This window comes from Callionymus lyra, chromosome 11 (genome assembly GCF_982586985.1).
Source record: "Callionymus lyra chromosome 11, fCalLyr1.hap1.1, whole genome shotgun sequence".
NCBI lineage: Eukaryota > Metazoa > Chordata > Actinopteri > Syngnathiformes > Callionymidae > Callionymus > Callionymus lyra.
Genome location: NC_141828.1, coordinates 4521183 through 4545458, shown reverse-complemented (window position 1 = coordinate 4545458; position 24276 = coordinate 4521183). Strand labels below are relative to the sequence as shown.

General features: G+C 44.0%; 2 protein-coding genes across 2 annotated transcripts; both read left to right on the top strand.

Annotated features, from left to right (window-relative positions):
* Window positions 1–3603: 3603 nt before the first annotated feature.
* LOC148068979 (cytochrome P450 3A27-like) lies at window positions 3604–11275 on the top strand. The gene is made up of 13 exons (XM_087802549.1): window positions 3604–3733; window positions 3932–4025; window positions 4335–4387; window positions 6880–6979; window positions 7128–7241; window positions 7370–7452; window positions 7796–7938; window positions 8178–8302; window positions 8454–8538; window positions 9626–9786; window positions 9850–10076; window positions 10265–10427; window positions 10513–11275. The coding sequence occupies exons 1-13, from the start codon at window positions 3663–3665 to the stop codon at window positions 10582–10584; spliced, it is 1491 nt and encodes a 496-aa protein (XP_087658675.1). The 5' UTR covers window positions 3604–3662; the 3' UTR covers window positions 10585–11275.
* Window positions 11276–14881: 3606 nt separating this feature from the next.
* LOC148068978 (cytochrome P450 3A27-like) lies at window positions 14882–23765 on the top strand. The gene is made up of 13 exons (XM_087802643.1): window positions 14882–15011; window positions 15210–15303; window positions 15613–15665; window positions 19965–20064; window positions 20213–20326; window positions 20455–20537; window positions 20882–21024; window positions 21265–21389; window positions 21543–21627; window positions 22711–22871; window positions 22935–23161; window positions 23352–23514; window positions 23584–23765. Exons 1-13 carry the CDS (start codon window positions 14941–14943, stop codon window positions 23662–23664), a joined length of 1500 nt encoding a protein of 499 aa, XP_087658769.1. The 5' UTR covers window positions 14882–14940; the 3' UTR covers window positions 23665–23765.
* Window positions 23766–24276: the final 511 nt, after the last annotated feature.

Sequence of the window (24276 nt, the reverse complement as noted above, 5' to 3'; positions counted from 1 at the left end):
ATCGTCATATCTTGTCGCTCCAGTTCTGTATCCGTTGACAGTTCTGGTCCGACTCTCGCTGGTCCCCGTCTGTCCATGTCATTATTTATGCCACTAGAAATAGAAGTAGTACTAGTTGTAGTAGTAGATTTAATTTTTGTAACAGTTTCACTACTTGTAGCGATATCATCAGCAATAGTACTAGTACATGTGTAAGTAGTTTAAAATTGAACTGTTGTGTTTAACGATGCTGAACCCAAGAGCAGACAGAGGCAATGTTCAAGGGAATACAAAAAGGGGTTTATTGAATAGGAGGGGAGCAGGTAGTGGATGAGGAAGCCGGAGGGAGAGCGAGGTGGACGAGCTGGAGTGAGTGAGAGGAACAAAAGGTTAGATGTGGTCCAAAAAACAACAAGAGACTAGAGTTAGGGAGCGAGGTAGCAAATAACACTGAGCCAGGCACGTATAGTTACCACGGTTGTGTGTAGTACGATCTGGCGCCGACCGCGGGGAATCCAAGGGTTTATGAAGGGGGTTGATTGGGGATCAAGACCAGGTGAACATGATTGAAGATGAGGACCAGGTGTGAGGTGAGACGACAGGGGGAGTGGCAGAACAGGAGGAGGAAAACACAGCAGACTGCTGTGACCACAACAGTACCCCCCCCTCAAGGGACGCCTCTAGGCGGCCTAGGCCTCTTTGGGTGAGCCCGATGGAAGTCACGGATGATGGAGGGGTCGAGGATGAGACCCCGCGAAACCCAGCTTCTTTCCTCTGGCCCATAACCCTCACAATCCACGAGGTATTGATGCCCCCTGCCCCGACGACGAACGTCCAACAACCGCCGGACTGTGAAAGCTGGGTGGCTGTCAATCAAACGGGGAGGAGGGGGGAGGGGGGGGAGAGAGAGCTGACGGAGACTGGCTTAAGGCGAGAGACATGGAAGGTGGGGTATACGCGCATGGCTGGAGGCAGCTTGAGTGTGACAGCTGATGGGTTGACGATGGAAACAATGGGGAAAGGACCAACAAAACGAGGGGTTAGCTTCTTGGAGCCAGTCTTTAGGGGGAGATCCTTGGAGGACAGTCACACCTGTTGGCCCACCCGATAGGCAGGAGCGGGAGCCCGGTGGCGGTCGGCAATGCGCCGGTTCTGCTCGGTGGAGCGCAGCAGAGCGGAGCGTGCGACCCTCCACATCTTGCGGCAACGGCGGAGATGGTGTTGAACCGAGGGGACGGAGATGTCCTCCTCCTCGGCGGGAAACAAGGGTGGCTGGTACCCCAGGGAACATTCGAATGGGGACATGCCGGTGGCCGCACAGGACATGGAATTGTGGGCATTCTCGATCCAAGAGAGATGGTCGCTCCATGCAGAGGGGTTGCGCGCAGCCACACAACGAAGTGCGGTCCCTAGGTCCTGGTTAGCTCTCTCAGCCTGCCCATTCGTCTGTGGTTGGTATCCTGAAGACAGGCTGACAGAGGCTCCAAGCGCTCGGCAGAAAGCCTTCCAAACTTGGGGGATAAATTGGGGGCCACGGTCAGAGACGAGGTCAGTGGGAATCCCGTGGAGGCGGACGACATGCTGCACAAGCAACCGGGCAGTCTCGGTGGCAGTGGGGAGCTTGGGGAGGGCAATGAAGTGAACTGCCTTTGAAAATCTGTCAACCACCGTGAGTATCACAGTGTGGCCCCTAGAGGGAGAAAGACCGGTCACAAAGTCAATGCCGATGTGAGACCAGGGCCGACCAGGAACGGGAAGGGGGCGTAACAGACCAGCAGGAGCTTGATGGGAGGACTTAGCCCGAGCACAAACCGTGCAGGCGAGCACGAATGCCCAAGTGTCAGCGTCCATCGCTGGCCACCAAAAGTACCTCTTCAGGAGGGACAGGGTGCGGACCACTCCAGGGTGACAGGCAAAGCGCGATGTGTGGACCCACACCAGAACTTGGGAGCGGACCGCACGGGGGACGAAGAGACGGTTAGGAGGACCGTTACCCGGATCCGGTTCGGTGACTTGGGCCTCCCGGATGAGGGACTCGATCCCCCAGGTGACGGCAGCGATCCTGAGACAGGAAGGAGAGAGGATAGTGTCAGGGGAAGCCGGTGCGTCCTCAGGGTTGAACTGACAAGAGAGGGCGTCAGGCTTGATGTTACGGGAACCCGGACTGTAAGTGAGGGTGAAATTAAAACGCCCAAAAAACAGGGACCATCGGGCTTGGCGGGAATTAAGGCGCTTCGGTAAGGAAATAAGGCGTTTGGCGGTGTCCCCTCCCTCCACGGGGTGATCAAAAACCTTCCTCATTTCCACAACAAAAAAATCAAAATTATCCCTAACTGGAGAATCACTGTCCTATAGGGCTGAGGCCCACGCTAAGGCATTACCCTTAAGTGACCCCATAATGTAAGCTATCTTAGCCCTTTCAGTGGGGTAGGTGAGGGGTTGTTGACTGAAAACTAGGGAACACTGGATCAAAAAGGCCCTGCACGTACCCATGTCCCCAGCATAGCGTTCGGGCGCAGGAATGAGAGGCTCTCGGGCACGTGGCAGGTGTGTTGGGGAAGTGGGGGCAGGCGGAGGAGTCGTAGGTGTGTGGGGAACCAATGCGTCCAATTGTGTGCCCATCTGAGTGACTCGAGTAGCGATGTTTTCGAAGGCTTCCAGAGCGTCCCGGAGGGCTTGGCTGTGCTCGGCAATCTGAGTGCCTTGAGCGGCGAGAGCTCCGTGGACTTTGGCCATGTCCGCTGGGTCCATCTTGGCCAGATCGTTCTGTTACGTTTCACGATGCTGAACCCAAGAGCAGACAGAGGCGATGTTCAAGGGAATACAAAAAGGGGTTTATTGAATAGGAGGGGAGCAGGTAGTGGATGAGGAAGCCGGAGGGAAAGCGAGGTGGGCGAGCTGGAGTGAGTGATCCGGGTAACTGCAGGTAGAGGAACAAAAGGTTAGATGTGGTCCAAAAAACTACAAGAGACTAGAGTTAGGGAGCGAAGTAGCAAATAACACTGAGCCAGGCACGTATAGTTACCACGGTTGTGTGTAGTACGATCTGGCGCCGACCGCGGGGAATCCAAGGGTTTATGAAGGGGGTTGATTGGGGATCAAGACCAGGTGAGCATGATTGAAGATGAGGACCAGGTGTGAGGTGAGACGACATGGGGAGTGGCAGACCAGGAGGAGGAAAACACAGCAGACTGCTGTGACCACAACATGAACGTTGAATTGAATATGTAGCAACAGTAGCTAATAATGGTTGAATTAGTAATTAGTAGTTACTAACGATAGTAGTAGTACTAAGAGGAAGTGTTGCCGTAGTGATGGTGTATTATTCACGTCAAACTAGTGGACGGCGCCACCATCTGGAACTGCCTTGCAAAGATGATGACGGAAAATAAGTTCAATTTCATTTAAATTCGTTTTTCAAATTCATATAAACGCACTTAATTTAAAAACAAAAAAATTAACTATAAAAGACCATCTTCAAACAAAGATTTTGTAATTAAATGATTTGGTATTCTTCGAAAACATCTACAGTTTCATAGTATTATTTTGACCTCATGAGGGCCATACAGAAGCATCCTGAGTCTAACAGTCCGAGACTCCGCCCATTGAAGTCTGTCTCAAGTGTGTTGTTTCCTCTTCGTTTCTTCTCCGGGAGAGAAAGAGTGAAAAACACTCTTTTCAACATGTTCCCTTTTGACCTGTTTTCAGCCACAACATGGACTTTACTGGCAGTTTTCGTCGCGTTGTTTTACTTGTAAGTTTAACTTTGTTTCTCTCTGGATCATTTCTGGCTTTGAGCTGATGTTGCAACGAGTTGACAGAGAGTTGTGCGACAATAACACTGTCGTTATAATATCGTTATAATATCGTTATAATATCGTTATAATATCGTTCGTAAAGGCAAATACTACACGAAATATTACCTCAATAATGAGACTAATACCAACAACAGGTATGGAGTTCTGCCTCATCGCTTTTTCAAAAAGCTGGGGATTCCAGGACCAAAACCTCTGCCTTTTCTGGGGACTTTGTTGGGATTTAAAAAGGTAAGATCTCCCTTTTACTTGTTACTCACACTGTCGTCATGTGACCTTTTAACCTCTTCATAAAGTTAAAACTGTGTTCAGTTATATAATCTATATTTTCATAGGACAATTAAAGACTAACTTTTCATACCTTTTTCAAACATATTGAAAAATAAATCCATTAGTTATTATATATACTGTATATATATATATGTTTTTATAATGATGATATATTTACTGTCTAGTTCGAGAAATCAAGAGTAAAAGTAAGAAATGAAAGCATGTATCGACTGTTTTAATCTTTTAATCTGTGTTTGTTTTTTCTTCCAGGGATTGTACAGTTTCGACAAGGAATGCTACGACAAGTACGGTGACTACTGGGGGTGAGTCGTCTCTCCACGTGTTCTCTTTTATTCGGGTTATAGGTTATATCGTAAAGAGCTCATCATTTGGGCCTTGACATATGATTGACAGGTGGGTAATGACTGGGACCCTTCAAAGCACGATAACATAGAAGTGACATCGTAAAACTGCAGCGTTACATAGTTTTATTACCTCCGTTATCTTGTGGTCAACTGTGACACACAGCCGTTGTGATGAGGTCATGATTTCAACCTTTTCAATGTAGATGACATCACTGTGTATCTGACCGTCTCGTTGAATGAACAACAAATGGTTTTATTTAAACCCATAAATGGAACCTAAGATGTTTCAGTTTCAAAATGTTCAGATTTATTTTCATTGGCCTTTAATATTTAAAGGGCAACTAATATGAAAACTCACTGACTCACATGTAGTAAGTAAGTAATGGTTATTTCTAGACCAGGGTCACAAACAATTTAACAGTCAAAAACAATACACAGTTAAAACTATATACTATAAAATGCCAAAACACATAAAACAAGTTTTAGTAAATCAGGGAAAAGCTAAAATAAAAGTGTCTTGAGATGTTCCTTGAAGGAGTCAGTAGATCATCAAACACAGATGTTTCTTGAAGAAGTCAGTAGATCATCAAACACAGATGTTTCTTGAAGGAGTCAGTAGATCATCAAACACAGATGTTTCTTGAAGGAGTCAGTAGATCATCAAACACAGATGTTTCTTGAAGGAGTCAACAGATCATCAAACACAGATGTTTCTTGAAGGAGTCAGTAGATCATCAAACACAGATGTTTCTTGAAGGAGTCAGTAGATCATCAAACACAGATGTTTCTTGAAGGAGTCAGTAGATCATCAAACACATATGTTTCTTGAAGGAGTCAGTAGATCATCAAACACAGATGTTCCTTGAAGGAGTCAGTAGATCATCAAACTCAGATGTTCCTTGAAGGAGTCAGTAGATCATCAAACACAGATGTTCCTTGAAGGAGTCAGTAGATCATCAAACACAGATGTTTCTTGAAGGAGTCAGTAGATCATCAAACACAGATGTTTCTTGAATGAGTCAGTAGATCATCAAACACAGATGTTCCTTGAAGGAGTCAGTAGATCATCAAACACAGATGTTTCTTGAAGGAGTCAGTAGATCATCAAACACATATGTTTCTTGAAGGAGTCAGTAGATCATCAAACACAGATGTTTCTTGAAGGAGTCAGTAGATCATCAAACACAGATGTTCCTTGAAGGAGTCAGTAGATCATCAAACACAGATGTTTCTTGAAGGAGTCAGTAGATCATCAAACACAGATGTTCCTTGAAGGAGTCAGTAGATCATCAAACACAGATGTTTCTTGAAGGAGTCAGTAGATCATCAAACACAGATGTTTCTTGAAGGAGTCAGTAGATCATCAAACACAGATGTTTCTTGAAGGAGTCAGTAGATCATCAAACACAGATGTTTCTTGAAGGAGTCAGTAGATCATCAAACACAGATGTTTCTTGAAGGAGTCAGTAGATCATCAAACACAGATGTTTCTTGAAGGAGTCAGTAGATCATCAAACACAGATGTTTCTTGAAGGAGTCGGTAGATCATCAAACACAGATGTTTCTTGAAGGAGTCAGTAGATCATCAAACACAGATGTTTCTTGAAGGAGTCAGTAGATCATCAAACAAAGATGTTTCTTGAAGGAGTCAGTAGATCATCAAACACAGAGATGGTTCCAAAGCTTAGGAGCAACAGCCTGGAAGGATTTCTCTCCTCTGGTCCGGAAGTTCAGGAACCATCAGTAGATTCTGATCCACAGACCTCAGAGCCCGAGCTGGGGTGTAAGTCTGGATCAGATCACTGATGGAAGGTCTGACCATGAATAGATCTGAAAGTAAAAACCAGAATTTTTAAAATTATCCTAAAAAGAAACTGGCAGCCAGTGAAGAGTTTGAAGGAGAAATGTGAGTTCTTCTACTAGAGCGGCTCAGAATTCTGGCTGCAGAGTTTTGTATGAACTGCAGGCGAGAAGATCCTTCTGGTTTAGACACAAAATAAACTGTTACAATAGTGTAAACGACACAAACACATGGATTATAAGATCCATATTGTGTTGTGACATAATTTTCCTAAGTTTAGAGATTTTTCTCAGTTGAAACAGTTTCTGGTCAGTTTTCTTCAGTGTTGAACTAGAGACATGTCTTTATCAAATACATCTCCAAGACGCAGTAACTTCTCATCATGACCATGATCTTAACTCATTACTTTAGAAAGTTGCTCTAAAATCTGGGCGAACGAGAGGTTACGAGAGTCCATTATGACGTAATAATGGCTTCACTCCTCGACACGTGTGACAATGACATCCACTGTAAGTGGAGACATTTTAATCACTTTATATATTAAACTAAATGATGTTAAAAAGTGAAAACACTAAATAAAATAATGAAATATACATATAACACTGTAGATCTACCAGCAGATAACTTTGGCCTCTGCTCTTGTCTGCAGGTTGTATGATGGGAGCTCCCCAACTTTGGTGGTTGCTGACCCAGAGATGATAAAGACAGTGTTGGTGAAGGAGTGCTACAGCGTCTTCACCAACCGCAGGGTAGGTCCACCTCTGAAGAAGAAACGTCTCCTCAAATGAGTCTCCATGGACCGTGATGTTTGCCGATGATACGGGGGTTGCCTGAAGAGCAGCTCAAGTGCGATTCGTCTCTGGTGTCCGTCGAGTCATTTCTGTGCCGTTTTCTCAGGAGAACAACATCCCTGGACCGATGGAAGACGCCATCACCAACGTCAAAGACGACCACTGGAAGAGGATCCGCAGCACGTTGTCGCCGTGCTTCACCAGCGGGAAACTCAAACAGGTGACCAGGAGGTCCTCGCGGTCGCTGGAGAAACCTCTCTGAGACCCCAAGACCATATTTTTACACAGTATTATTATCATGTGTTTTAAAGATTCATGTCTACATCAATATTTCTTTTCTCCTTTCAGATGTTTCCTCTCGTCACGAAATATTCCGATCGCCTCATTGAGAGTCTGGGAAAAATGGACTTGGAGTCTGTGGATGTCAAACAGTATGTTCATGGATCACATTGTGTTGGTTTTTTTTGTGTTTATAAATAACACTTTTTATATAATTAACCCTGAAGAATCTGTTTCTTGTCATTAACAACAGGTTCCAGCGACTCACAAGTAACAATCTGTAAAAACTACTATGATGCGTTCAAAGTCATCTTCTCATACTTCATAGACATGTCCAATATGAGGACAACTCTGTATTTTAAGGGACATATATTTACCAAACATACATGTTTTCACAATCTTTGGGGGCTCGTGTACCACAACACGGGGACTGACCTGACTCAAATGTGTCGTTTTTCTGTCAGAAAAGCTTTTTTTTTTCATCTCTCCCTCTAGGTTTATGGGGCCGTACAGTCTGGACGTCGTGACCAGTTCTTCCTTCGGTATCGAGGCCGACTCCATCAACCAGCCGGACTCCCCGCTCGTAGTGAATCTCAAAAAGATTCTGAACTTCAGGGCATGGCCTCTTTTCCTCGTCTGTACGTCACGTTTCCCACGCAAACAAACGCATCACTCACCGATGGTTAGGCATCATGAGGATGGTGGGATGGCGGGTTGGTGGGATTGACTCAAGACACAAAATCAGAGAGAAAAACACAAACATAGACAGACATAAAACAAATGAAACAAATAAGCATGACCTGGATGAATGAGAACCTTCACGGACGTGCTAATGCAGGAAGTCGTTTTAACAGCCACTCACTATTTTTGTGTTCAGTTATGTTTCCTCGCGCTCGTCATCTGCTGAAGTTTCTGAAGATAGACTTCATGAACCTTCAGAGCATCAACTTTTTCTACAACATCATCAAGAAGTTAAAAGAGGAGCACCATGCCGACAATTTGGTGAGTTTTTGTCCTGCGATAAAGAGTTTTATTTTAGTTTCATACTTCATTTCTATCATTGATTTATGTTCAAACCACCTTCGAAAGTTTCCAGCTTATATTTGCTTGTCTTGGGAAAAATGTTTCCACATTGTATCCTTGTGTCACACAGAGTCGGTCAGACTTCCTGCAGGTTATGATGGAGAATGAGATTCCAGATTCCACTGTCAGTGACAATCAAGAGCAACCCAGTAAAGGTACGAGTCGTCAAGTTGTGTTTTTAATTTTAGCATAGCAGCTAATACAAAGCTAACGCACCAGGTAGAAATGAGTTTCAATTGTTTTTGTTCTGATAAAACGGATGTTTCGGGTCATTAAGCAACAGGGTACGTGCAATGATGAGTTTATCCTCCATGTGGAATTCCCCCTCAGCACATGAGTCACTGTGTAGTCTGACTTTTGATTGGCTGCCGCAAATTGACGTACAAGAAGTACAGACGCATCACTGACGCAGCGTCACCACCGGACATAAATCTCCTGGTGTGAACATTTCTCTAGACTAAAACGATCCAAACACGGAGTCTGTTCTGTTCCAGTCGTTTATTCGCCGCTTAATACAAGCCCAAAATACAAGCTTTACGATCGATCGGTCACAATTTGTCCCGGTGACTGTACAGGTCAATAGCCTCGGGCAGAAAAGGTCATGAGCTTCAGAAACATCGCTATATTTAAGGCAAATTTCCCGCCCAGGGGGTCGTCCTTTCCGGCCAAATGGTTATCTCAAGTTCCCTGTGTCACGATCACCCGTAGAGACATCCTGATTTGTTTTCTTGTAATCTAATCATTGTCAATCAAATGTTCTCGGGTGGGGGTTTACGTCTTTTAGCCCCCCTTTCCCAGGTGTGTCTTTATTTATTTTTTAATTTAAGGTGTGATTTGTAGATAAACAGATGTTTTAAATTACCGGTGTCGTATCTAGTTCTGATCCGAGCTTGTCTTGAAAGTGTGAATCAGTCTGGAGTTTAAGCTCTTAGATCAAGCGAGTCATTTATACTTTATATTTTGATTATCTTTTAGCATTAATTTAAGTATGGCGTATATGTATATAATCATTTTAATCTAACAAGACTGTGTGAACAATCCATGTTCCAAGAAGTTACCTTTTTTCTAGCCTATCGGAATATTTGATGATGTATAAAAACATACAAAATTGTGTGTATTTTCTAGCATCATTATATTTCAATCTGGTCAAATGAAACATCTGTACAGACCGAAACATAAACAAGACCTGTTGACGACACTGATGTTGGACTTGGTCATGGTTTGATGGTCCGTCTGTTTCAGGTTTGACCGAACACGAGATCCTCACTCAAGCTTTCATGTTCATTTTCGGAGGCTACGACACGACCAGCACCACCGTCACCTTCGTTCTTTATCATTTGGCGACGAACCCGGACAAGATGAAGATCCTGCAGCAGGAAATCGACGCCCGTTTCCCAAAAGAAGTACACGTTACTCTCTCTCTCTCTGAATGTATTGTGACCTCTGACCTCACTCTTCACGTCCAGGCTCCAGTTTCCTACGATGGTCTTCTCGACCTCGAGTACCTGGAGCAGGTCATTTCCGAGTCCATGCGTCTGAGCCCCACTGCACCACGACTCGAAAGAGCCTGCAAGAAAACCATCGAGATGAACGGACTCACGGTTCCCAAAGGAACCTTGGTTGGTATCCCTGTGGCGCTGCTGCACAGAAGCCCCAAATACTGGACCGACCCGGAACGATTCCTTCCAGAGAGGTGAGAGAGTTGATGAGCTTATCTTGAAATATCTTGAACAGTTCTCTGTAAACAGTTAGTGTTCAGCCTTATTTAGTTTTGTCACAATCACTCATTTTAAACCCAGGAATGTTTACATTTAGGAAAAAATAAGTACTTTATTAACACAAAAATGACTATAACGTGTTACAAAAACGCTAAACCTACAGGTTCAGCAAAGATGGCGGCGAGGAGGTGAACCCGTACGTGTACATGCCCTTTGGACTCGGACCTCGGAACTGCATCGGCCTGCGTTACGCACAACTGCTGCTTAAGGTGGTGATGGTTCGCCTGCTGCAGAGTTACTCCTTGGAGAGCTGCAAGGACACGATGGTAACACAAACACACACACACACACACACACACACACAACCTGTTGTTTGTGTGTTTCACTGACTCGCACCAACGTCTTCCTCAGATCCCGCTGGCGTTCGACTGGGCGTCCAGACCCGTGAAGCCCATCAAACTGAAGTTCATTCCCAGACACTAGACCAGTGGTTCTTAACCTGGGTTCGATCGAACCCTAGGGGTTCGGTGAGTCGGTCTCAGGGGTTCGGCAGAGCCTCCGCCGCTGAGGTCCGGACACACCCGAATTATCGTATAAATTCATGATGACACGCCGCGCTTGGCCATCACTGGCTGCAGATGATCATGCTTCACTGTTTGGCCAATCAGTGCTGCGGTGAATTTAGTGCTCAGTAGTCAAAGTACAACTTTCTTTGTTTATACTTTAATCCATACTAACTATGTTGGGAAAAAGAAGAAAGTGGTCGAATATGTACAACATGGATTCATATGTATACGGAATGTGATGGGAGTGAGCGTACTATCTGCATGATTTGGAACGCCAAGTTGAGCAACTCTAGTCTCGCACCGGCAAAACTAAAGGAACACTTTAGACGGGGAATACAGAAACATATCATATACTTATCTATGTCTAGAATTAAAAAAAAAAAAATCATATTTTATTTTTCACTAAAGAGGGGTTCGGTGAATGCGCATATGAAACTGGTGGGGTTCGGTACCTCCAACAAAGTTAAGAACCACTGCACTAGACGTTGTAGAGCATCTTTAAGAACCATATTGTTGTGACCTCACCTGCCGTTTTAAAATGTATCTCCAATGAAAAAGACACTGATTCTATTTTTGTAATTCCATTAAATTTCTTTAACATCCCTGAATCATCGTCATATCTTGTCGCTCCAGTTCTGTATCCGTTGACAGTTCTGGTCCGACTCTCGCTGGTCCCCGTCTGTCCATGTCATTATTTATGCCACTAGAAATAGAAGTAGTACTAGTTGTAGTAGTAGATTTAATTTTTGTAACAGTTTCACTACTTGTAGCAATATCATCAGCAATAGTACTAGTACATGTGTAAGTAGTTTAAAATTGAACTGTTGTGTTTAACGATGCTGAACCCAAGAGCAGACAGAGGCAATGTTCAAGGGAATACAAAAAGGGGTTTATTGAATAGGAGGGGAGCAGGTAGTGGATGAGGAAGCCGGAGGGAGAGCGAGGTGGACGAGCTGGAGTGAGTGAGAGGAACAAAAGGTTAGATGTGGTCCAAAAAACAACAAGAGACTAGAGTTAGGGAGCGAGGTAGCAAATAACACTGAGCCAGGCACGTATAGTTACCACGGTTGTGTGTAGTACGATCTGGCGCCGACCGCGGGGAATCCAAGGGTTTATGAAGGGGGTTGATTGGGGATCAAGACCAGGTGAACATGATTGAAGATGAGGATCAGGTGTGAGGTGAGACGACAGGGGGAGTGGCAGAACAGGAGGAGGAAAACACAGCAGACTGCTGTGACCACAACAGTACCCCCCCCTCAAGGGACGCCTCTAGGCGGCCTAGGCCTCTTTGGGTGAGCCCGATGGAAGTCACGGATGATGGAGGGGTCGAGGATGAGACCCCGCGAAACCCAGCTTCTTTCCTCTGGCCCATAACCCTCACAATCCACGAGGTATTGATGCCCCCTGCCCCGACGACGAACGTCCAACAACCGCCGGACTGTGAAAGCTGGGTGGCTGTCAATCAAACGGGGAGGAGGGGGGAGGGGGGGGAGAGAGAGCTGACGGAGACTGGCTTAAGGCGAGAGACATGGAAGGTGGGGTATACGCGCATGGCTGGAGGCAGCTTGAGTGTGACAGCTGATGGGTTGACGATGGAAACAATGGGGAAAGGACCAACAAAACGAGGGGTTAGCTTCTTGGAGCCAGTCTTTAGGGGGAGATCCTTGGAGGACAGTCACACCTGTTGGCCCACCCGATAGGCAGGAGCGGGAGCCCGGTGGTGGTCGGCAATGCGCCGGTTCTGCTCGGTGGAGCGCAGCAGAGCGGAGCGTGCGACCCTCCACATCTTGCGGCAACGGCGGAGATGGTGTTGAACCGAGGGGACGGAGATGTCCTCCTCCTCGGCGGGAAACAAGGGTGGCTGGTACCCCAGGGAACATTCGAATGGGGACATGCCGGTGGCCGCACAGGACATGGAATTGTGGGCATTCTCGATCCAAGAGAGATGGTCGCTCCATGCAGAGGGGTTGCGCGCAGCCACACAACGAAGTGCGGTCCCTAGGTCCTGGTTAGCTCTCTCAGCCTGCCCATTCGTCTGTGGTTGGTATCCTGAAGACAGGCTGACAGAGGCTCCAAGCGCTCGGCAGAAAGCCTTCCAAACTTGGGGGATAAATTGGGGGCCACGGTCAGAGACGAGGTCAGTGGGAATCCCGTGGAGGCGGACGACATGCTGCACAAGCAACCGGGCAGTCTCGGTGGCAGTGGGGAGCTTGGGGAGGGCAATGAAGTGAACTGCCTTTGAAAATCTGTCAACCACCGTGAGTATCACAGTGTGGCCCCTAGAGGGAGAAAGACCGGTCACAAAGTCAATGCCGATGTGAGACCAGGGCCGACCAGGAACGGGAAGGGGGCGTAACAGACCAGCAGGAGCTTGATGGGAGGACTTAGCCCGAGCACAAACCGTGCAGGCGAGCACGAATGCCCAAGTGTCAGCGTCCATCGCTGGCCACCAAAAGTACCTCTTCAGGAGGGACAGGGTGCGGACCACTCCAGGGTGACAGGCAAAGCGCGATGTGTGGACCCACACCAGAACTTGGGAGCGGACCGCACGGGGGACGAAGAGACGGTTAGGAGGACTGTTACCCGGATCCGGTTCGGTGACTTGGGCCTCCCGGATGAGGGACTCGATCCCCCAGGTGACGGCAGCGATCCTGAGACAGGAAGGAGAGAGGATAGTGTCAGGGGAAGCCGGTGCGTCCTCAGGGTTGAACTGACAAGAGAGGGCGTCAGGCTTGATGTTACGGGAACCCGGACTGTAAGTGAGGGTGAAATTAAAACGCCCAAAAAACAGGGACCATCGGGCTTGGCGGGAATTAAGGCGCTTCGGTAAGGAAATAAGGCGTTTGGCGGTGTCCCCTCCCTCCACGGGGTGATCAAAAACCTTCCTCATTTCCACAACAAAAAGATCAAAATTATCCCTAACTGGAGAATCACTGTCCTATAGGGCTGAGGCCCACGCTAAGGCATTACCCTTAAGTGACCCCATAATGTAAGCTATCTTAGCCCTTTCAGTGGGGTAGGTGAGGGGTTGTTGACTGAAAACTAGGGAACACTGGATCAAAAAGGCCCTGCACGTACCCATGTCCCCAGCATAGCGTTCGGGCGCAGGAATGAGAGGCTCTCGGGCACGTGGCAGGTGTGTTGGGGAAGTGGGGGCAGGCGGAGGAGTCGTAGGTGTGTGGGGAACCAATGCGTCCAATTGTGTGCCCATCTGAGTGACTCGAGTAGCGATGTTTTCGAAGGCTTCCAGAGCGTCCCGGAGGGCTTGGCTGTGCTCGGCAATCTGAGTGCCTTGAGCGGCGAGAGCTCCGTGGACTTTGGCCATGTCCGCTGGGTCCATCTTGGCCAGATCGTTCTGTTACGTTTCACGATGCTGAACCCAAGAGCAGACAGAGGCGATGTTCAAGGGAATACAAAAAGGGGTTTATTGAATAGGAGGGGAGCAGGTAGTGGATGAGGAAGCCGGAGGGAAAGCGAGGTGGGCGAGCTGGAGTGAGTGATCCGGGTAACTGCAGGTAGAGGAACAAAAGGTTAGATGTGGTCCAAAAAACTACAAGAGACTAGAGTTAGGGAGCGAGGTAGCAAATAACACTGAGCCAGGCACGTATAGTTACCACGGTTGTGTGTAGTACGATCTGGCGCCGACCGCGGGGAATCCAAGGGTTTATGAAGGGGGTTGATTGGGGATCAAGACCAGGTGAGCATGATTGAAGATGAGGACCAGGTGTGAGGTGAGACGACATGGGGAGTGGCAGACCAGGAGGAGGAAAACACAGCAGACTGCTGTGACCACAACATGAACGTTGAATTGAATATGTAGCAACAGTAGCTAATAATGGTTGAATTAGTAATTAGTAGTTACTAACGATAGTAGTAGTACTAAGAGGAAGTGTTGCCGTAGTGATGGTGTATTATTCACGTCAAACTAGTGGACAGGCGCCACCATCTGGAACTGCCTTGCAAAGATGATGACGGAAAATAAGTTCAATTTCATTTAAATTCGTTTTTCAAATTCATATAAACGCACTTAATTTAAAAACAAAAAAATTAACTATAAAAGACCATCTTCAAACAAAGATTTTGTAATTAAATGATTTGGTATTCTTCGAAAACATCTACAGTTTCATAGTATTATTTTGACCTCATGAGGGCCATACAGAAGCAGTCTGAGTCTAACAGTCCGAGACTCCGCCCATTGAACTCTGTCTCAAGTGTGTTGTTTCCTCTTCGTTTCTTCTCCGGGAGAGAAAGAGTGAAAAACACTCTTTTCAACATGTTCCCTTTTGACCTGTTTTCAGCCACAACATGGACTTTACTGGCAGTTTTCGTCGCGTTGTTTTACTTGTAAGTTTAACTTTGTTTCTCTCTGGATCATTTCTGGCTTTGAGCTGATATTGCAACGAGTTGACAGAGAGTTGTGCGACAATAACACTGTCGTTATAATATCGTTATAATATCGTTATAATATCGTTATAATATCGTTCGTAAAGGCAAATACTACACGAAATATTACCTCAATAATGAGACTAATACCAACAACAGGTATGGAGTTCTGCCTCATCGCTTTTTCAAAAAGCTGGGGATTCCAGGACCAAAACCTCTGCCTTTTCTGGGGACTTTGTTGGGATTTAAAAAGGTAAGATCTCCCTTTTACTTGTTACTCACACTGTCGTCATGTGACCTTTTAACCTCTTCATAAAGTTAAAACTGTGTTCAGTTATATAATCTATATTTTCATAGGACAATTAAAGACTAACTTTTCATACCTTTTTCAAACATATTGAAAAATAAATCCATTAGTTATTATATATACTGTATATATATATATGTTTTTATAATGATGATATATTTACTGTCTAGTTCGAGAAATCAAGAGTAAAAGTAAGAAATGAAAGCATGTATCGACTGTTTTAATCTTTTAATCTGTGTTTGTTTTTTCTTCCAGGGATTGTACAGTTTCGACAAGGAATGCTACGACAAGTACGGTGACTACTGGGGGTGAGTCGTCTCTCCACGTGTTCTCTTTTATTCGGGTTATAGGTTATATCGTAAAGAGCTCATCATTTGGGCCTTGACATATGATTGGCAGGTGGGTAATGACTCGGACCCTTCAAAGCACGATAACATGGAAGTGACATCGTAAAACTGCAGCGTTACATAGTTTTATTACCTCCGTTATCTTGTGGTCAACTGTGACACACAGCCGTTGTGATGAGGTCATGATTTCAACCTTTTCAATGTAGATGACATCACTGTGTATCTGACCGTCTCGTTGAATGAACAACAAATGGTTTTATTTAAACCCATAAATGGAACCTAAGACGTTTCAATTTCAAAATGTTCAGATTTATTTTCATTGGCCTTTAATATTTAAAGGGCAACTAATATGAAAACTCACTGACTCACATGTAGTAAGTAAGTAATGGTTATTTCTAGACCAGGTTCACAAACAATTTAACAGTCAAAAACAATACACAGTTAAAACTATATACTATAAAATGCCAAAACACATAAAACAAGTTTTAGTAAATCAGGGAAAAGCTCAAATAAAAGTGTCTTGAGATGTTCCTTGAAGGAGTCAGTAGATCATCAAACACAGATGTTTCTTGAAGGAGTCAGTAGATCATCAAACACAGATGTTTCTTGAAGGAGTCAGTAGATCATCAAACACAGATGTTTCTTGAAGGAGTCAGTAGATCATCAAACACAGATGTTTCTTCAAGGAGTCAGTAGATCATCAAACACAGATGTTTCTTGAAGGAGTCAGTAGATCATCAAACACAGATGTTTCTTGAAGGAGTCAGTAGATCATCAAACACAGATGTTTCTTGAAGGAGTCAGTAGATCATCAAACACAGATGTTTCTTGAAGGAGTCAGTAGATCATCACACACAGATGTTTCTTGAAGGAGTCAGTAGATCATCAAACACAGATGTTTCTTGAAGGAGTCAGTAGATCATCAAACACAGATGTTTCTTGAAGGAGTCAGTAGATCATCAAACACAGATGTTTCTTGAAGGAGTCAGTAGATCATCAAACACAGATGTTTCTTGAAGGAGTCAGTAGATCATCAAACACAGATGTTTCTTCAAGGAGTCAGTAGATCATCAAACACAGATGTTTCTTGAAGGAGTCAGTAGATCATCAAACACAGATGTTTCTTGAAGGAGTCAGTAGATCATCAAACACAGATGTTTCTTCAAGGAGTCAGTAGATCATCAAACACAGATGTTTCTTGAAGGAGTCAGTAGATCATCAAACACAGATGTTTCTTGAAGGAGTCAGTAGATCATCAAACACATATGTTTCTTGAAGGAGTCAGTAGATCATCAAACACAGATGTTTCTTGAAGGAGTCAGTAGATCATCAAACACAGATGTTTCTTGAAGGAGTCAGTAGATCATCAAACACAGATGTTTCTTGAAGGAGTCAGTAGATCATCAAACACAGATGTTTCTTGAATGAGTCAGTAGATCATCAAACACAGATGTTCCTTGAAGGAGTCAGTAGATCATCAAACACAGATGTTTCTTGAAGGAGTCAGTAGATCATCAAACACAGATGTTTCTTGAAGGAGTCAGTAGATCATCAAACACAGATGTTTCTTGAAGGAGTCAGTAGATCATCAAACACAGATGTTTCTTGAAGGAGTCAGTAGATCATCAAACACAGATGTTTCTTCAAGGAGTCAGTAGATCATCAAACACAGATGTTTCTTCAAGGAGTCAGTAGATCATCAAACACAGATGTTTCTTGAAGGAGTCAGTAGATCATCAAACACAGATGTTTCTTGAAGGAGTCAGTAGATCATCAAACACAGATGTTTCTTGAAGGAGTCAGTAGATCATCACACACAGATGTTTCTTGAAGGAGTCAGTAGATCATCAAACACAGATGTTTCTTGAAGGAGTCAGTAGATCATCAAACACAGATGTTTCTTGAAGGAGTCAGTAGATCATCAAACACAGATGTTTCTTGAAGGAGTCAGTAGATCATCAAACACAGATGTTTCTTGAAGGAGTCAGTAGATCATCAAACACAGATGTTTCTTCAAGGAGTCAGTAGATCATCAAACACAGATGTTTCTTGAAGGAGTCAGTAGATCATCAAACACAGATGTTTCTTGAAGGAGTCAGTAGATCATCAAACACAGATGTTTCTTCAAGGAGTCAGTAGATCATCAAACACAGATGTTTCTTGAAGGAGTCAGTAGATCATCAAACACAGATGTTTCTTGAAGGAGTCAGTAGATCATCAAACACAGATGTTCCTTGAAGGAGTCAGTAGATCATCAAACACAGATGTTTCTTGAAGGAGTCAGTAGATCATCAAACACAGATGTTTCTTGAAGGAGTCAGTAGATCATCAAACACATATGTTTCTTGAAGGAGTCAGTAGATCATCAAACACAGATGTTTCTTGAAGGAGTCAGTAGATCATCAAACACAGATGTTTCTTGAAGGAGTCAGTAGATCATCAAACACAGATGTTTCTTGAATGAGTCAGTAGATCATCAAACACAGATGTTCCTTGAAGGAGTCAGTAGATCATCAAACACAGATGTTTCTTGAAGGAGTCAGTAGATCATCAAACACAGATGTTTCTTGAAGGAGTCAGTAGATCATCAAACACAGATGTTTCTTGAAGGAGTCAGTAGATCATCAAACACAGATGTTTCTTGAAGGAGTCAGTAGATCATCAAACACAGATGTTTCTTCAAGGAGTCAGTAGATCATCAAACACAGATGTTTCTTGAAGGAGTCAGTAGATCATCAAACACAGATGTTTCTTGAAGGAGTCAGTAGATCATCAAACACATATGTTTCTTGAAGGAGTCAGTAGATCATCAAACACAGATGTTCCTTGAAGGAGTCAGTAGATCATCAAACACAGATGTTCCTTGAAGGAGTCAGTAGATCATCAAACACAGATGTTCCTTGAAGGAGTCAGTAGATCATCAAACACAGATGTTTCTTGAAGGAGTCAGTAGATCATCAAACACAGATGTTTTTGAATGAGTCAGTAGATCATCAAACACAGATGTTCCTTGAAGGAGTCAGTAGATCATCAAACACAGATGTTCCTTGAAGGAGTCAGTAGATCATCAAACACAGATGTTCCTTGAAGGAGTCAGTAGATCATCAAACACAGATGTTTCTTGAAGGAGTCAGTAGATCATCAAACACAGATGTTTCTTGAAGGAGTCAGTAGATCATCAAACACAGATGTTTCTTGAAGGAGTCAGTAGATCATCAAACACAGATGTTTCTTGAAGGAGTCAGTAGATCATCAAACACAGATGTTTCTTGAAGGAGTCAGTAGATCATCAAACACAGATGTTTCTTGAAGGAGTCAGTAGATCATCAAACACAGATGTTTCTTGAAGGAGTCAGTAGATCATCAAACACAGATGTTTCTTGAAGGAGTCAGTAGATCATCAAACACAGAGATGTTTCCAAAGCTTAGGAGCAACAGTCTGGAAGGATTTCTCTCCTCTGGTCCGGAAGTTCAGGAACCATCAGTAGATTCTGATCCACAGACCTCAGAGCCCGAGCTGGGGTGTAAGTCTGGATCAGATCACTGATGGAAGGTCTGACCATGAATAGATCTGAAAGTAAGAACCAAAATTTTTAAAATTATCCTGAAAAGAAACTGGCAGCCAGTGAAGAGTTTGAAGGAGAAATGTGAGTTCTTCTACTAGAGCGGCTCAGAATTCTGGCTGCAGAGTTTTGTATGAACTGCAGGCGAGAAGATCCTTCTTGTTTAGACACAAAATAAACTGTTACAATAGTGTAAACAACACAAACGCATGGATTATAAGATCCATATCGTGTTGTGACATAATTTTCCTAAGTTTAGAGATTTTTCTCAGTTGAAACAGTTTCTGGTCAGTTTTCTTCAGTGTTGAACTAGAGACATGTCTTTGTCAAATACAACACCCAGGTCTCTCAGGCTCAGTTTGACAGACTGACCTAAGTCACCCAAGTAAATGTTGAAGTCTTCATCTCCAAGACACAGTAACTTCTCATCATGACCATGATCTTAACTCATTACTTTAGAAAGTTGCTCTAAAATCTGGGCGAACGAGAGGTTACGAGAGTCCATTATGACGTAATAATGGCTTCACTCCTCGACACGTGTGACAATGACATCCACTGTAAGTGGAGACATTTTAATCACTTTATATATTAAACTAAATGATGTTAGAAAGTGAAAACACTAAATAAAATAATTAAATATACATATAACACTGTAGATCTACCAGCAGATAACTTTGCCCTCTGCTCTTGTCTGCAGGTTGTATGATGGGAGCTCCCCAACTTTGGTCGTTGCTGACCCAGAGATGATAAAGACAGTGTTGGTGAAGGAGTGCTACAGCGTCTTCACCAACCGCAGGGTAGGTTCACCTCTGAAGAAGAAACGTCTCCTCAAATGAGTCTCCATGGACCGTGATGTTTGCCGATGATACGGGGGTTGCCTGAAGAGCAGCTCAAGTGCGATTCGTCTCTGGTGTCCGTTGAGTCATTTCTGTGTCGTTTTCTCAGGAGAACAACATCCCTGGACCGATGGAAGACGCCATCACCAACGTCAAAGATGACCACTGGAAGAGGATCCGCAGCACGTTGTCGCCGTGCTTCACCAGCGGGAAACTCAAACAGGTGACCAGGAGGTCCTCGCGGTCGCTGGAGAAACCTCTCTGAGACCCCAAGACCATATTTTTACACAGTATTATTGTCATGTGTTTTAAAGATTCATGTCTACATCAATATTTCTTTTCTCCTTTCAGATGTTTCCTCTCGTCACGAAATATTCCGATCGCCTCATTGAGAGTCTGGGAAAAATGGACTTGGAGTCTGTGGATGTCAAACAGTATGTTCATGGATCACATTGTGTTGGTTTTTTTGTGTTTAGAAATAACACTTTTTATATAATTAACCCTGAAGAATCTGTTTCTTGTCATTAACAACAGGTTCCAGCAACTCACAAGTAACAATCTGTAAAAACTACTATGATGCGTTCAAAGTCATCTTCTCATACTTCATAGACATGTCCAATATGAGGACAACTCTGTATTTTAAGGGACATATATTCACCAAACATACATGTTTTCACAATCTTTGGGGGGTCGTGTACCACAACACGGGGACTGACCTGACTCAAATGTGTCGTTTTTCTGTCAGAAAAGCTTTTTTTTTTTTCATCTCTCCCTCTAGGTTTATGGGGCCGTACAGTCTGGACGTCGTGACCAGTTCTTCCTTCGGTATCGAGGCCGACTCCATCAACCAGCCGGACTCCCCGCTCGTAGTGAATCTCAAAAAGATTCTGAACTTCAGGGCATGGCCTCTTTTCCTCGTCTGTACGTCACGTTTCCCACGCAAACAAACGCATCACTCACCGATGGTTAGGCATCATGAGGATGGTGGCATGGCGGGGTGGTGGGATTGACTCAAGACACAAAATCAAAGAGAAAAACACAAACATAGACAGACATAAAACAAATGAAACAAATAAGCATGACCTGGATGAATGAGAACCTTCACGGACGTGCTACATGCAGGAAGTCGTTTTAACAGCCACTCACTATTTTTGTGTTCAGTTATGTTTCCTCGCGCTCGTCATCTGCTGAAGTTTCTGAAGATAGACTTCATGAACCTTCAGAGCATCAACTTTTTCTACAACATCATCAAGAAGTTAAAAGAGGAGCACCATGCCGACAATTTGGTGAGTTTTTGTCCTGCGATAAAGAGTTTTATTTTACTTTCATACTTCATTTCTATCATTGATTTATGTTCAAACCACCTTCGAAAGTTTCCAGCTTATATTTGCTTGTCTTTTGGGAAAAATGTTTCCACATTGTATCCTTGTTTCACACAGAGTCGGTCAGACTTCCTGCAGGTTATGATGGAGAATGAGATTCCAGATTCCACTGTCAGTGACAATCAAGAGCAACCCAGTAAAGGTACGAGTCGTCAAGTTGTGTTTTTAATTTTAGCATAGCAGCTAATACAAAGCTAACGCACCAGGTAGAAATGAGTTTCAATTGTTTTTGTTCTGATAAAACGGATGTTTCGGGTCATTAAGCAACAGGGTACGTGCAATGATGAGTTTATCCTCCATGTGGAATTCCCCCTCAGCACATGAGTCACTGTGTAGTCTGACTTTTGATTGGCTGCCGCAAATTGACGTACAAGAAGTACAGACGCATCACTGACGCAGCGTCACCACCGGACATAAATCTCCTGGTGTGAACATTTCTCTAGACTAAAACGATCCAAACACGGAGTCTGTTCTGTTCCAGTCGTTTATTCGCCGCTTAATACAAGCCCAAAATACAAGCTTTACGATCGATCGGTCACAATTTGTCCCGGTGACTGTACAGGTCAATAGCCTCGGGCAGAAAAGGTCATGAGCTTCAGAAACATCGCTATATTTAAGGCAAATTTCCCGCCCAGGGGGTCGTCCTTTCCGGCCAAATGGTTATCTCAAGTTCCCTGTGTCACGATCCCCCGTAGAGAGACATCCTGATTTGTTTTCTTGTAATCTAATCATTCAAATGTTCTCGGGTGGGGGTTTACGTCTTTTAGCCCCCCTTTCCCGGGTGTGTCTTTATTTATTTTTTAATTTAAGGTGTGATTTGTAGATAAACAGATGTTTTAAATTACCGGTGTCGTATCTAGTTCTGATCCGAGCTTGTCTTGAAAGTGTGAATCAGTCTGGAGTTTAAGCTCTTAGATCAAGCGAGTCATTTATACTTTATATTTTGATTATCTTTTAGCATTCATTTAAGTATGGCGTATATGTATATAATCATTTTAATCTAACAAGACTGTGTGAACAATCCATGTTCCAAGAAGTTACCTTTTTTCTAGCCTATCGGAATATTTGATGATGTATAAAAACATACAAAAGTGTGTGTATTTTCTAGCATCATTATATTTCAATCTGGTCAAATGAAACATCTGTACAGACCGAAACATAAACAAGACCTGTTGACGACACTGATGTTGGACTTGGTCATGGTTTGATGGTCCGTCTGTTTCAGGTTTGACCGAACACGAGATCCTCACTCAAGCTTTCATGTTCATTTTCGGAGGCTACGACACGACCAGCATCACCGTCAGCTTCGTTCTTTATCATCTGGCAACGAACCCGGACAAGATGAAGATCCTGCAGCAGGAAATCGACGCCCGTTTCCCAAAAGAAGTACATGTTACTCTCTCTCTCTCTGAATGTATTGTGACCTCTGACCTCACTCTTCACGTCCAGGCTCCAGTTTCCTACGATGGTCTTCTCGACCTCGAGTACCTGGAGCAGGTCATTTCCGAGTCCATGCGTCTGAGCCCCACTGCACCACGACTCGAACGAGCCTGCAAGAAAACCATCGAGATGAACGGACTCACGGTTCCCAAAGGAACCTTGGTTGGTATCCCTGTGGCGCTGCTGCACAGAAGCCCCAAATACTGGACCGACCCGGAACGATTCCTTCCAGAGAGGTGAGAGAGTTGATGAGCTTATCTTGAAATATCTTGAACGGTTCTCTGTAAACAGTTAGTGTTCAGCCTTATTTAGTTTTGTCACAATCGCATCTTTTAAACCCAGGAATGTTTACATTTAGGAAAAAATAAGTACTTTATTAACACAAAAATGACTATAACATGTGTTACAAAAACGCTAAACCTGCAGGTTCAGCAAAGATGGCGGCGAGGAGGTGAACCCGTACGTGTACATGCCCTTTGGACTCGGACCTCGGAACTGCATCGGCCTGCGTTACGCACAACTGATGCTTAAGGTGGTGATGGTTCGCCTGCTGCAGAGTTACTCCCTGGAGAGCTGCAAGGACACGATGGTAACACACACACACACACACACACATTTGTTGGTGTGTTTCACTGACTCGCACCAACATCTTCCTCAGATCCCGCTGGCGTTCGACTGGACGTCCAGACCCGTGAAGCCCATCAAACTGAAGTTCATTCCGAGACACCAGACGTCGTAGAGCATCTTGTGATCTCACCTGCCGTTTTAAAATGTATCTCCGATGAAAAAGACACTGATTCTACTTTTGTAATTCCATTAAATGTCCTTAGCACCCCTGAATCATCATCATATCTTCATATATGTCGCTTGTGGCCCCGGGCCACACTACAAGAAGGTCTGCTCTAGGAGGTGCTGAAAGGTTTTTGGGGTTCACTCCTCGGTAGTTTGGTTCTGGGGGAAGTGACTCGCTAGAAGGTGGTGATGCCTCCTTTATCGCCTTCATCAGTGATAAGTAAATAAAAATGAAATAAACAATAACCAAATAACTCTCTGGATATTTCACAGTAAAAAAAAAAAAAAGGAACAATTTCCATGGAAATAAAATTTCGACATCTTTCAAAAACCTGACCTTCTTACGGAGCAAAATAAAATAAATTAATAAATAAATATATATATATATATATATATTTGCAGCGCACTGTATGTAAAAAAATCAGTTACACTTTCATTTCTTGTAGGGACTGGACAGATTTGACAAGGTCTAGGACAAGTACGGTGACTACTGGGGTCGAGTCATCTCTCCACGTGAAGTTTTAGAGCTTCTTTCTCTAACGTTACTGATATTAATCAT

Bases quoted from the DNA above. Each gene is read 5' to 3' on its own strand.
- LOC148068978 (XM_087802643.1), top strand. From the start codon at position 14,941: ATGTTCCCTTTTGACCTGTTTTCAGCCACAACATGGACTTTACTGGCA. The intron at 20,538-20,881 runs GTATGTTCATGG...CTCTCCCTCTAG, and splicing joins GAGTCTGTGGATGTCAAACA to GTTTATGGGGCCGTACAGTC. The intron at 23,162-23,351 runs GTGAGAGAGTTG...CTAAACCTGCAG, and splicing joins GAACGATTCCTTCCAGAGAG to GTTCAGCAAAGATGGCGGCG.
- LOC148068979 (XM_087802549.1), top strand. From the start codon at position 3,663: ATGTTCCCTTTTGACCTGTTTTCAGCCACAACATGGACTTTACTGGCA. The intron at 4,388-6,879 runs GTGAGTCGTCTC...TCTTGTCTGCAG, and splicing joins AAGTACGGTGACTACTGGGG to GTTGTATGATGGGAGCTCCC. The intron at 9,787-9,849 runs GTACACGTTACT...CTTCACGTCCAG, and splicing joins ACGCCCGTTTCCCAAAAGAA to GCTCCAGTTTCCTACGATGG.